This window comes from Aythya ferina, assembly GCF_964211825.1.
Source record: "Aythya ferina genome assembly, chromosome: 2".
NCBI lineage: Eukaryota > Metazoa > Chordata > Aves > Anseriformes > Anatidae > Aythya > Aythya ferina.
In genome coordinates this window covers 126,245,373-126,259,814 of record NC_140297.1, presented here as the reverse complement: position 1 = coordinate 126,259,814, position 14,442 = coordinate 126,245,373, and the positions used below count along the sequence as shown (strand labels likewise).

Here is a 14,442-nt window from a genome sequence, read left to right as displayed (position 1 = left end):
AGGAATATGGTGAGTATTGTAGTATGAACATATGAACGTGGCCCTTCCATTTTACATCTGTTTTGTAATGATGTCTATCTAATAACTCACCTTTTTGAGGGATGGAAAAATGCGTTAGAGCGGATTTCAGTGAATTTCACAGGAAAACAACAATAATATACTGTGCAGATTGCCAAAACTTTAGATAGTGTTTCAAAATGTTTTCTGCTCAGGAAAATTATGAAAATACTAAAGGGATTGCAAAGATTATTTCTGAATAGGTTTGTTTAATATCACCATAATAGTATCTTCTTCAGTCCAAAGTTGGGATAAATTATTTGTGCATATGCTGTTGACATTCGTGATGTGTGCTGCTTCTGAACCCTTTAACAAGTTTTATGTCCCTGGCATTGCTTTCCAGGGACACTGACCAGATTACAATCCTTAAAGAAGGCTGTCATGAACAAGAAGGCATGGATGTGGGAAAGTAATGGGAGTGAGGGATTTAGGCTGTGACATCAAGAAATGCATGATAGGCTATTTTTTAAACATTAGGGATATTTGGAAGCAAGAAAGTGTGGTAAAAGTTGTGAGAAGGTGTTTCACTGGAAGGTAGTTCCTCAGAAGCTTGATCGTGAGCTTTTATTTTCTTTCTTATAAAATGCATTAACTTTTCCCCAAAATTGCTTCCTTCAGACTAGTACAAACTTATCTGAATCAGTATTTTTCACTTTGCTTCTACATCTGAGACAATGTCTGCCTCTTTTTTATGGCTGGTTGCTGGGTATCAAAGATATTTGAATATTGTAGTTTTAAGGGTTAGCTTTGGACTGACATTTTGAGTTTTGGAAGAGACTGTAGAAGAAGTGTGGAGCAGGAAAAGGGGTGATCAAATAAGGAAAAAACTACACTGGGGCAGTGAGCAAGCCAAATAACAAACAAAGAGGAAGAATGGAAAACAAGGGAGGGAGAAAATAGACACTTTTCATAGAGAGTATTTTGCATTGCATGTTGCTGTGTGTTACTAAGTTGCTGTCAAACACTAATGCTAAGAAAACCAGCAACTAAAAGTCTTGAGCCGGTAGGAAGCTTCTATGATTCTTTTTGTTCTTAATACCTAGAGTTAAATCTCAGTGCCAGTGGGCTAACTGTGGAGCGGAGTAGCATGGTCAATAAATCCTGATCTGAGCATAGTGGGTTGAAGAAGGAGAAAATGGGGATGGAAGGTGGGTAGGACAGTTCAATTGTCCATCTTCTGGTGATGTTTGTTGAAAGACTGCAGGGGTAGATGAAGAAATGTAAATTAATTGGAAATAAAATATAAATTTCAGATAGCAATGAACTGAACTGTGCAGTGAATGAGAATGTCCCTGTCTGACTAATGAGAAGGTTGTAGTTCTCTGCATGTGAAAAAGTGTTATGTAATTAAAATCTATTCCAAAATTGAAGTCAAGGAAAACTACTGGTATGTGAACACTCACATTAGAGTTGTAAGAGTATCTAATTCACTTTTATGGTAAATAGTATTTGCAGTAAATGCATGAATTGAAACAGGAGTCTATCCACAGCTGTTCTGAAAGTGCAGTAGCATTAGTTCATTTACATCTTCATCTAATTCCTCTTACTTACAAGAGATGAGACATAGTAATGGCAGAATTTGGTGAAATATTGAGGTATATCAAGCCTTTGAAATCAGTATAAAAATCGGTATGCTTAGGCAGTAATGTCATCAGAAATTGAGAATAACCAGCATGTGATAAAGCAGGGTTCAGGAGTTTGCAGCCTCAGCCCTATATGACTTTTTATTAGTGCAGTGATCAAATCAGCTGATAAAAAATAATAAAGAAGCACCACTACTCATAAATTCATCTTGAAAATATGACATGGTAAACATTCTGTTATTCCTCATGGTCAATCATTTGATAGCTTCAAATCATTTACTTGCTAAGGAGCTCTTCTCCTCAGACATCAAAGAATGTAATTGTTCGTGCAACAAAAAAGCATGCTTTCATTCCGAGGTTTAATAAAACATGTTCTTCATTCACTGCACACAGCACAGTGTACAGACATCAAAGCCAGTTCAACACACCAGATCAGATACAAGAAGCACTAGAGCTGTTTGGTTCAGCGTAAATTGTCTTGCACAATGCTCTACCTTAGCTTGGCGATGTCAGGTCTGAGGTACTTGTGCTGGCAGCAGCCTGGAGATCTCAGCTGCACTGCAGTGTAGACATACTGTAGGGGAGATTCTCCTTTCTTGATTTTCTTTGGACTTGTATATTCAGTTCTCCTTTCCTTTTCTCTTACATTCAAAAAAGTAGCTCTTTGCCTTTGGTGAGTTGAGATATAAGCCAGCACATAAGAGCTGGGTTTTAGTTAACAGAAATACATGCACATCAGCACTGAGCAATGTAGTCAGTGATACATTATAATTCAGTATGGTTCATAACTCAGTATTTTTTTGACTGTACCAGCTGAAGGGAAGTGGATGGGACCTGGAGGCACACAGAGATTAGAATACATTTCTACATGCAAGGATTCTCTGCTGTTTTATGTTGGGCACAAGCAGTTTTTCCGTTGTTGGTGCCTTATCAGCAGTTCTGTTATCAGGAAGGTCAAGGACACCCCTGTATTATACATCTCAGCATTTCAGAGCCTGTTTTTCAGTTCCTGAGCCTTGCCTCTAAAGGCATGTTTGATATTGAACACAGTATAGAGAGCTTAATGTTGAACTGCTGTTTAGCATTCCTCCTCTTACATCATAACTAGCAACCAGATAGGAGGCCCTGCATCAGCGAATTGTCTTCTTGCAGCTTCTTGCAGAAGAAAATTAAGATTTGTACCTTAATATAGGAGAATAAAAGTGCATTAAAGAGCAAAATTGAAGAAAAACAACATGCAGTGCTTTCAAAAAGTTCAAGTGTCCCTCTGATGTGCAGCCACTTCGATGAGAGCTAAATGCTCAGAAATTACCCCAAATAACAACTTATTTATTGAAAAGTGATATCACAGTGCAATAAATAAATTTAAAATTGAACCTCAGTAGTTATAGCAGATTTCTTTATCTGCAATTGCTAAACAACATCAGTAAGTTGGTGTTTCAGGCTGGCATCCTGCAGGGTACTGAAAGTGGACGTGGAGTGGATTCTCTTCAGAAGTTCCATGTCTCTTCTGTAAGGTGGACCCCAGATGAGGACACAGCACCACAGGTGTGGTCTCACCATCGTTGAATAAAGGGGAAATAGAAGAGAATAGCCACTTTGGTGGTTTGTAGACCTGTCTTTTCTATGTTTTGTGATATTGGGTAACTAAACAGACTCCCAGGAAGGCTTACTCATAAAGACAGATTCCTGGATTAGTTCACTTCCCTCTCTCATATTTCTGGCATGTAATGAATCAAAACAGGCCCTTTCTGATTGCTTTTTGTTGTTTTGGTGTAATTAAAGTTTGGTTAAAACACATAATTGAGTTACTGAGGCACTTAACAAAAAAAATCTTCCTCTTGGGCCGCCAGTATGGGTTTCTATTACCCTTGTATCTCTTTCAGTCCAATCAGATCTCATAATTTGGAAGCAGTGACTAATTGGGTCAGAACAATAACAACAAAGAAGGAATCTAGCTAGCGCAGTGAGAGGGTCCCTTGTTTGACAGCTACACAAAAGTTGCGTCATTGCTGTGATTCCAGCTGTTTGCCAACAAGGAGACTGCAGATCCAGAATGTCCTTGGTCTTAAAGGTTCAACACCAAACCAAAAATATTACCATCAAGTTAAGATAACATTTTTTATCGTACAGTCCAATATTAACATTAGAGAAATTGTGTGGTGGGGTGAGGGGTTTTCTTTTCTTTGTGTTTCCTTGGTGTTCAGTAGTGTAGGTTACTACAGCAATCTAAAAAAAATATTAATAAAGCCACATGCAAACCAATTCTTTGTTTAGATGTTACCAAAATATAATCAGGCATTGTTTTTTTTAACCTCATGTAATTTAGATTGTAGCCTCATGGAAGAGGGTCCACCTCTTTTTTAGTATCTGTGTATAGACTGCCAGCACAGTGAGGTACCAGTCCAAGCCTGGATATCTGAAATAACAGGTCACAGCTCTAAAGACATATCCTGCCTTATACTTTCCCTTTTCTTTTTATTCCTAAACCATAAGTCTTCCACAGAACCATAGTTGGAGAGGAGAACAGAGTTTAGACAAAGTGTTAGGAACTAGAGTCCCTTTTATCATCAGTCACATCTAGGAAAGGTATTCTCTCTGTTATCTTTACCAGCATTGTGTCATAGAGACACAGAACAGTCTCCCTGAGAAGGGAACAAATGCAATTTGCCAGCTGGGATTCTGGGTTTTGTCCCAGTATGCATGTTTAGCAAACCTGCAGTTAAAGCTTCTTAATGAAATGAGCAGAATCATTGCTTGCAATTGAAAGAATAGTTCAGGAAATGCTGTCATTTGGGGCTGGTCTCTGTTTCTGTGTGTGTGCACAAGTGCCTCACTCCATGACAGATGTCTCTGGGAGCTCATGAAGCATCACTGCAGGTTGACAGCATCCATGCCACTGAAACAAGCAGGGCAGCTGTTTCTCACATATCCTGTGTGTCTACAGCAGTAGGTGCAATGAAACTAAGCTGCTTTTCCAGCAGCACACATCATGAGCAGGACTTAACTAGCTCCAGTGTATAAATTCTGCTTTTTCTGACCAATGCAGGTAAATCTGTGCTGTGCAGTGCAGTAATTCAGAGTTTACTGCTCTGTTTTCTTTTTGGGGAAATAGGCAGCCTTTCAGTGTTAGAAGACAGGATTACAGTTCTTCGGTTTGGCTTAGTGCTGGAAAAATATACACCTTCAAGAAAAAAATGACTTACTACTGTGAGAGGCATTCACAGAAATGTGTTATAAAATGTGCTATATATTAGCTATATAGATCTTACATGATGAAAATGGGGTTACATAGACATGTGATTTCATGTCCTTGGCATCTGTAGTCCTTCACTAGTTTCCCATCTTTAAGAGAGGAAAGAGCAATGGCTGAAGACTGAATACAGATGTAATTGTACAGAGTAATACAGTACAGAGTAATACAGATGAAAATATGAACCTCTTAAAAATGCCTGATAATGAGCTTTTGGAAACAGAGCTAATGGATAATTTTGTCTATTATATGTTCTTGAGAAGATAAAAAAAATCTTTGTGTGCATGGCATTTGCTGTAAACAACAACAAAAAAGCAAACAAATACCCATAATAAACCATACAGCGATTTGTTGAGGTACAAGGAGTGATGAAAGCTGGAGACACACAGCTTGCATTCATTTGTAGCTTGTTATTCATTTGAGCATATTTGCTTTGCATATCTGCAAATGTAAGGATTCTTCCAAGCAAAACAAAAATGTCCCTAAGAGTAAATTTTCAGAGTGGTCACAGTTCAGTTTCCAGTTTCATACTTCTAACTATTTTCATGCCTGATTTCATTCACTTTCATTCTTCAGCTGATTTCCTAACCTGCATGTCATGGTAATATTCAGCAGTGCAGCTCAAGTTGGCTACGCAAGGTACTAGAAAGCTGTCCCAAACCCATCTACTGCCGAGAAGGCTTTGATGTGAAGGAGGGGTAAGAGGCCAGAAGAATGCATTTAATTGGATGGGAAAGGCTGGAGAGGAGAACCCAAGCTGTGCCTTTCCCAGCAGCCAGAGATGCCCCCATTCTGTGTGTGTGCAGGGTGATGGAGCCCTGCTGGAAGCCAGGGCATCCTCACGAGGATTCCTTGGGCAGGCTGTGAACCCCAGCTTTTCCCAGATATTTATCACCAGGGACATCTAGCTCAGCAAGCTGCCAATGAGCTTGCAAAACTCCAAAAATGCTGCCTCTCTTGTTTCTGTGAAAAATGTCTGTCACATCGCTGCTGAAATCAGTATGTTCCCGAGAAATGTTTTGGTGATTTGGGTGTTTTCCATCAGAGAGAAGGTTCTGCTGGGAGATTACTGGAAAAGTCTGCATGCTGGTCTATGACATGTTGCTGCAAATTGCCTTCTGAAATCCAGCATTATATAGTGAAACAGGTTTCAGCTGATAGCTGAGAAGGCGACAGAACCAATACCAGTCCTAGATATTTAATTTCCTGCTAGGGCTGCAACTTGTTTCTAAAACTGCACCTTGTTTGTTTATGGTACAAGAAAGAATATACTCAGAAAGGCTTTGGTTAGCATCCAACTAGACCATAAAGTGCAAAGTAGCTCCAAGAGCTCCAAGAGCTAAGTTTGTGAACCTGATTTGTGTGATCAGTAGACAAGTCAATAAATATTTAAGAGCTACTTAGTAACATTTGATCAGCTGCAAAAGTGCACAGCTGGAAGGACAAGCATATTCAGCAAAAGCAAATAGTGGTGTATAAATACATTAAAAATGAGTCAAGTGGAAGCCACTGAGCAGCAGTTATAATGCGTAGCGTCACTAATAATGGGAGGTGAGGTGACAGATGACATGGATGACAGGCGTCGTGTGTAGACTGACTCCTCAGCCAAGTCTCCAAGCTATTCGGGTGTAGAAGATGGGAGCAGCACATCCCTTATCATCCATAGGGTTGCTGGGAAACAATACATCTGATGCTTGCTGTTTACCTTTACATCAGTTTTGCTCAAGTGTTGCAGACGTGAAGGTGAGCAAACAGCAGCCCTCACAGGGCTCCAAAACAGTGCCGGTCTGTGAGCACAAGCACAGCATCTCGGGGATGCAGCCACGCAAACAGTCCAGATTCCTCTTCAGCTCCTGCCTGGCTGAGGGGGTGCCAACATTCCCGAGATATCTGCTGATCTGTTTAGAGCAGCCACTTGAGCAAGCTCGGAATGGCCATGGCCTCTCTGTGGCACCACTGAGCAGTACTGAGCGCAGGGCAAACAAGGCAGAGCAGTTAATTCAATATTACGCTGCGGTGCCCGCTGTGGAGATGCTGCGCATACCAACATAATTCCCAGGGCAAGATTTTTGTTTATGGTGCATGTGCAAATACCCATGCCCTAATGGATCTCAGTACCTAGCTCACACTTACAATCTATCTGTTTTTGTGAATTCTCAAGGAGCCACACTATCATTTGTTCTCAGAAATTCAGGTCTTCAGGATCGGACTGCACACTAACCACAGGATGGGGTAGGATGGTGCCTGTGGCTCCATTCACCACTCAGATGTAAGAAGATGAAGGTCACATGCAACTGCTGGGTTTGGGGGTTTTCATATATATATATTCTAGTCCCTGGGAAAAGCCTTCAAGTCTTATTCCTTCAGCCTCTCCTCTTCGTCAGGTTCAACCTTGTAGGGATTACTTCAATATTAATTGGAAATCGTGTTTTCATATCTTATCAGTAGACTACTAGATAAATGATGTAATGGAGGACACTCTTAGTTTCCAGTTTTGAAGAAAAGGTCAGCCAGTTTAAATATATCAGCCAGGAAGAAGAAGAAGTGACAGCCCTGTGCTATGGAGCTAAGCAGAGCCAGCATCCTGAGAGAGGATCCAGAATCTGTGGATCAAGGCCAGGGTGACTGTAGCTGTGAGCTGTGGCATCCTGCAGCTCTAAACACGGGGGAAACACGGCACACGGAGTGTTCAGAGTAACCTTTCAAAATAAGCTAATAGCACAGCAAAGGGTTCTGGTACCATTTCTGTGATAAAACCCATAACTGAAAAATATCCAAAACTGCATTCCCAAAGCACCAGCTTTCTTCACTGTTCAGATGCCATGAGCATTTGAAGAGTCCTAGAACCATGCTGATGAAAGTGCTGGCTCTTACACAAAAACTCTTAAATCTCAGAGATTTGTACGGCTACTTTTTCTTGAGGACTACTGCAGTAAAATATGCTGTGGTTTGTATCTTGGCCAGTGTTCTCCAAATGCTCAAGCACAGGTTCTTATGCATTTTATGATCTGAGGCAAGGAGGTGCTGATGTTTAAGTTGCTGCGATTCGAAGATGGGATTGAAGCTTTTGAAATAATTCTAAATCCAGAAGGGATGGATGTGTGTTTTCTAATGATACCCACTTTGATTCGCATTGGCCACTGTGTTGAACAGTTGTTGTGGAGAAGACGGGAACTGCCCAATAGCCTGTTTTTGCTAGGAGGTCAGAAAAGAGTTAGTCTGAGGAAATCTGACCCTGAACTCCTGATGTCCACGAAAGCACCATAATTATTGCATAGTTCAGTCTTCTGACACAGGACTGCCCTTCATTCCTTTTGTGGTACTAAAGCTATTTTACAGCAATGGATACAGGAGAAGAGGAAGAAGAAAAAGATGAGGAACAGATAGAGATACAGAAGAAGGAGTAAGCAAGGGAAGAATGTGATTTTAAAACACACTGAAAGGAGATTTCCTTTGGAAGAACTGACTTTGGGCCCTGGTCCCTGCTCTAGGTTTTGCTTACAGATGTGGCAATAAAGAGTCATTGATGAGGAGACATGAATGGGATTAAGATCAGGTTCAGTTTCAGCAGGAAGGATGGAAGGACACTCCATTTTGGAGCTTGCTGATAAAAATAATATCAGGGAGGTGTAAGTGTGAACCCGTTCAGGTTGGGGAGGCCCTTGAACCCCAATATTCCCACCTCAGGCAGTTACAGAGTCGATGAAGAAGAAGAAGCTTCCTCCTCCACTTCATAGAAGTATTATCTGTTACAAGTTCATGTAACTGGAGAATGCTATCAGCCCAGAGGGGCAGGTTTTTGCTCCATGTGTAGGAATTCACTGAACTGTTGTCAGTGAGCACCCATATTCCCATAAAATATCAGGGCATGAGGCACTTTCTCCCACCTGTGTGTGGGAGCTTGGACACCTGAATTATGGAGTTCAGCTGGCTAAGTCCAGGTTCAGCTCCATCACTGAGAAGAGCTATTGTGAAGAAAGCTGGAAGTGAGGGCCTGCCCTAAATTTCTTGGGTTTGCTGTGTGATCACTGGGCTGAATCTGTCTGGTCTCTGACTCTGGACCCAATTCTGATCTGCTCTTACTGCCAGTCTCAGCTCCCAGTTCACCTTCCCTTGCAGAGGAGGCAGGGAGCCAGCTTTGTTGCCTCATTTCCATGTTCTGAATTTTTGGAGATCTTCAGAACTGTGAGCTGTCCTCATTCTTTAGAGAACCTGCCTTTCTGCCTTTGGTACCTGGATGAACTAAAAACTTCCAGGTTTAGATAATACAAACTACAGTCCCTAAAGTAAATGGTTTGAAACTGGCCCTCTGTCTTCAGAAGAGCTTAGGTTTTGCAATACTGAATATTGCAGTGCATAACATTTGGGTACTTTGAGGCCCCAAATAGCATTTACAGGCCGAGAGGTAAGATGCACGCTGAGGAGTAAATGCCAGAAAAAAAGTGCTGTTTAAGCGTCACAGGAAACTACAGTTTGCAGTTTCTGAAAGTGTAATAAAATCATGGTTTTCCTCAATAACAAGGTAAGCTTCAAGCGAAAACCAGTATCAGCTGCTTTTCAGTTTTCGTTTTTTTGGAGTAGCCTTGTACAGTGAGGAGGGAGTGCGGGTGCAGAATTCTGGAACCTTGATTTCATTAAACTGAAATGTATTTAGGAAATAAAAGGTAGGCTCCCCAGCCTCAGCCAAGGCTGTCATTTGAAAATAGATTGGTATGAATAAGATCATTCAGGTAACTTTTCCACTGGCTTAATGCCTTCATGTTGCTGACAGTACTTTGAAACCAGATGAAATTCCAAATGAGACGCAGAAAATTGAATCAGCAATAAACCACCCTGCAGATGCCTGCTTTTCCACTTATTAAATTAATTTAGGAACCTGAAACAAGATGGAGAACATGGTAAGTGTAGTAAAAATAGGTATAAATATATTACAGTCTATTTAAAAGTCCGTGCCTGTTATATTTTGGCTTCATAACGACAGCAGAAAATAACTTGCATTTCATGGTGTGTCTGCATATATATCTGAGCAGATTGGTTATTTTCCTTTTGGTACTTGAGCTAGCATGTTCAGTAATAGTACAGATGAAAGGTAATAATTTGTCTGTACCTTGAGATACCTTCCAACATAACACCCTCTGGTATTATGCAGGAGTAATACATTTAGTACGTAAACTTACTTACTAAAAGTAAATGGCTTTTCAAAACAATTATGTGACAGAAACATACAGCTTGATCATCACCTATTTCCTCATTAATAAGAAGGTTCTAGATAATACAGACTGGACACCTTACTACCTGTGATATCAGCTGTATTTACGCTGGGCCCAGTTGTGCCAGTCTGTTTTTAACTTGGGAAGAAACAAACTAGTATCCATTTTATCTTTCTTAAAAGTTTTTTATTTTAACTTTGTTAGTCTATGACCACAATTTATATATGCAGTTATGTAGGAGGTTCTAGTATTTTCTTTCAGAGAAGAGATTGACTTTGGAAAGCTGCCAGGCAGAGAAGGACCTGGGAGTGATGGCGGATAGTCGGCTGAATATGAGCCAGCAGTGTGCTCAGGTGGCCAAGAAGGCCAACGGCATCCTGGCTTGTATCAGGAACAGCGTGACCAGCAGGGCTAGGGAGGTGATCGTCCCCCTGTACTCAGCTCTGGTGAGGCCGCACCTCGAGTACTGTGTTCAGTTTTGGGCCCCTCGCTACAAGAAGGACATGGAGGTGCTTGAGCGGGTGCAGAGAAGGGCGACAAAGCTGGTGAGGGGCCTGGAGAACAAGTCCTACGAGGAGCGGCTGAGGGAGCTGGGCTTGTTCAGCCTGGAGAAGAGGAGGCTCAGGGGTGACCTTATCGCTCTTTTTAGGTACCTCAAGGGAGGCTGTAGCGAGGTGGGGGTTGGCCTGTTCTCCCACGTGCCTGGTGACAGGACGAGGGGGAATGGGCTTAAGTTGAGCCAGGGGAGTTTTAGGCTAGATGTTAGGAAGAACTTCTTCACTGAAAGGGTTGTGAGGCACTGGAACAGGCTGCCCAGGGAAGTGGTGGAGTCACCATCCCTGGAAGTCTTCAAAAGACGCTTAGATGTAGAGCTTAGGGATATGGTTTAGTGGAGGGCTGTTAGTGTTAGGTTGGAGGTTGGACTCGATGACCTTGAGGTCTCTTCCAACCTAGAAATTCTGTAATTCTGTGACTGTGTTTCTGCTAGTGCTTTTCCTCCTTTGCTTTGTACTCCAAGCCCTCACTATATCCAGGAATGCTAAAAGTCTAGTGTCACCCTGGTCTTTTCTTTGGGGTAGGGTGTAAATGGGTAACCTTGCAGTGCTTGTGCCTAGAGCTGGTGGTTTACAAGTGACCTGAGAGTTGTTTTAGGCAGGACTGAAGTGATGTGGTAGGCAAGGCAGCAGCTGGGTGAGTTGGTTACTGTCCAACTTTATCAACCTGAGTCAAAACCTCTGACTGTGACAGTCTGCAGTCAGTTGTAAGCAGAGCTGATTTCTTTCTACAAGAAGCAAGGAGAAGCATTTCATCAGTGAGGTTTTTTTCCACCTCATCCTGATGAAGAGTCTATGATCTTACAGATACAGACTCTACCATTACTGAGGTCTTAGCCATGTCTGGATTGAGCCACAGTGGTACAACTGGTAAAGCAAAGCCATGGGGGGATAAATCTTCATTCCAGCCATGAGCTGCACATGAGAACTCAGTCGTTCTGAGCATACAACCAAACTCTTCATGGGAGGACTTAGAAAGTTGTTTTTTGGCAGGATATTGGGAAAAAATCCAAGGAGGTGGAGTAGTGGTTCTTTTATAGACATTTAGTAAAAGCACAGTACTCCTCCAGATCTAGAGCGATTTCTGTGTTTTATATCACTGATACATGTATAATGCAAGCATTAAATTTTCTGAACAGTTGTTAGTATGTGGGAAGAGATTCCTATTAGTTCATATAATGCTTATATCTCGCTTATGGGGCCTTTATTAGTAATTAACGGCAAATTGCTGCAGGTTATGGTGGGCATACAAAGTAGTGGCATCTAAAAGAAAAGAAAAATCAGGAAAAAAAATACAACTTTTACCAAGGCAAAAACATAAAAGTTTTATACTTTGGGATTATTTTTGTATTGTGTTTTCAGTTGACAGCAGAGATGCCTGGGGCATTCTTCTATGTTGTTTAAATCATGTACATGATCCAGAGTTAATGCAGCCTTTCTTTAATGATCAAGTGCTAGTTCCAGAGTTAATGGCTAGGATGTTTTCTCCTTCTGAACAGCAGGATACTGGTACTTGCCCTACTAGTATGCTCTTTTTCCTTTCTTCAGTCCCACTCTTGCCATGGCCCACAGGAATCTGACTGGGAGCTGTAATGTGAACTGCGGATGTAAGATTCATGAGTACGAGCCTGTCTGTGGATCAGATGGAATTACATATTTTAATCCTTGCCTAGCTGGCTGCATCAATGGTGGAAACCATAGCACAGGGGTAAGTCTTTCACCCACCCACCCACATACAACCTACAGATAGCAAGTAGCTCCTCAGGGTCAGAGCAGATCAAAGACTACTCTGTTTCTAGAGCAAACATCCCCCCCTCGAAGCATACAGTCTTTTCACAAGCTCATTGATGTTACTTCTAAGAGCAGTTGGTATTTTTGTTGTTGTTTTTCCCTCTTTGAATGGAAGGAAGAACTTAACTCTTCAGGTAGTTAAGAACTTAACTCTTCAGGAAATGTTTTAAACTCCTGTCTAAATTTAATTATGGCCTTTTTAAAGCCATTGGTGTTTGTGCCAATCTCATTGTAAAAGACTGCCTGTTTATTCTGCTCTTGTAAAATAGCTTCGCCATTCTTATGTCCTTCTTGAGACCTTTTCCAACCTAAGTGATTATCTTTAAACTCAAGTAACCAGAAATTAAAAGATGTTAATCCACTTTCTTTCTTGGAAACACATTGCCTGTTACAGCCCAGTCCTCCCTGTCTTCTGGACTGGTGGAGGGCATCCTGCTGGTTAAATCACACCATAGAAATTTGGTAGTTTCCTGAAATGGGCACAGAAAAACATTGAAATATACAATCTGACATTAGTAGCAACAGCAGTGTGGTTATGCTCATTTCATAGAAATGCAAACCCTTAAATTCTTCTATTACAGAACTGTCTTAAAAAATCATTAAGAAAGTCACGAAGTAATGTAAACATTGATTTTCTAAGGACTTAATTGTACTTTCCAGAAAGCTTATTTATAATGCCGCAGTCTCCTGATTTGCAGTTGTGAGCCAGCCTGTGAACTGGAGGATGGTGGTTCCATCACTGCCTTTTATCAGGTTTGACTGGATCCATTCAGTTTGAATGGATATTCATTCCATAAATTAAGGTTCCTACATAGATTCCACCTAGAACAGACTAGTTTCCTATATATAGTTTTTTAAAGTACCTTTCTGTTTTTTAGTAGAAAATTGCTTTAAAAGCCTGAAGTGTGAACCTGTGGTTAACTTTCAGTGTCTATATAAATCTTATTTGTGCTTTACTGGATTGAGACACAGGTTTGATCTTTGCTATATTTCACCTGATATCAAACTGGCACTACAAATTCATTTAGTAGGATATACTTTGGTAGTATGTACTCATCAGTACAAATTTTGAAATACACTATTTCCTACTATTGTTTAAAAAAAGATCCTTCATGGACTGAAGTTTTAACTCAGTAGCTAAAGGTGAATAGAATGAATAGAAAAATACTTTTCTTGATTAAATAATGCTTTATGTAGGGTACTTTTAGAAACAACAAATGTAGGTTTGTGTCACTCTATAGCGCATAAAATGCTGCTAACATAACATTTGGATTTAAGCCTATAATATATAGTATTTTCAAAATTAACCACTTAAAATTGGAAGCAGGAAAAAGGATGCCCGTGTACAGTTCAGAACTGGTATAATGTACATGTTCCTGTACTCTAGCATTTCTGTTGCGTAAGACCTCTGTCTCATTTAGTGTACAGACTTGTTTTTTTCTGCTGATGAAGCAAGATTTTCTGTAGAGTGCCTATTTTGAAGCAATAAGAAGATTAAGGTGAGGACTGTAGGAAGAAAGCTAATACTTGTGATATTAGACAATGGAGTGCTGCCTTGGGAAACTGAATTCTGTCATTGCTTCTATTCCTAAACACTACTGGGCCAGTCATTAAACCAAACTTTTCCCAATTGCCCATTAATTTAGTATTCCTCATATTTTGGATAATGGACATGAGCAATAAACATAAGTGTCATTTGCAGAAGTGCCTAAATGTGTATCTAAAGGCAGAAAGAGTTCTGTTAAGGCAGAAAAAGCTGTGAATATAAAAATATTCTGAAAAAAAAGGGATCATGGTTGTCTCAGATTTGCCACCCACATTTCCAAAACTTTTGATCTGTTTCAGTTACTTACCTACAAAATAGGGATAACAACTTCAGTGCCTCATAACTGTTTTGAAGATAAATTACACCTTTTTGAAAATGTTAAGCTATAATGATGAGTGTGATAGAAAAATCCATATGAAATATGAGCCATTCTGTATTTGTAGTGGAA

At 40.6% G+C, this 14,442-nt stretch overlaps 1 protein-coding gene across 2 annotated transcripts in view; it reads left to right on the top strand.

Moving 5' to 3' along the window:
- SLCO5A1 (solute carrier organic anion transporter family member 5A1) overlaps nucleotides 1-14,442 on the top strand; it is a 79,664-nt gene that overhangs the window by 51,065 nt on the left and 14,157 nt on the right. For both annotated transcript variants that reach the window (XM_084509650.1, XM_084509651.1), the window contains one exon: nucleotides 12,206-12,365. In XM_084509650.1, coding sequence (XP_084365776.1) covers nucleotides 12,206-12,365 — 160 coding nt within the window. The remainder of the gene's footprint in view (nucleotides 1-12,205; nucleotides 12,366-14,442) is intronic.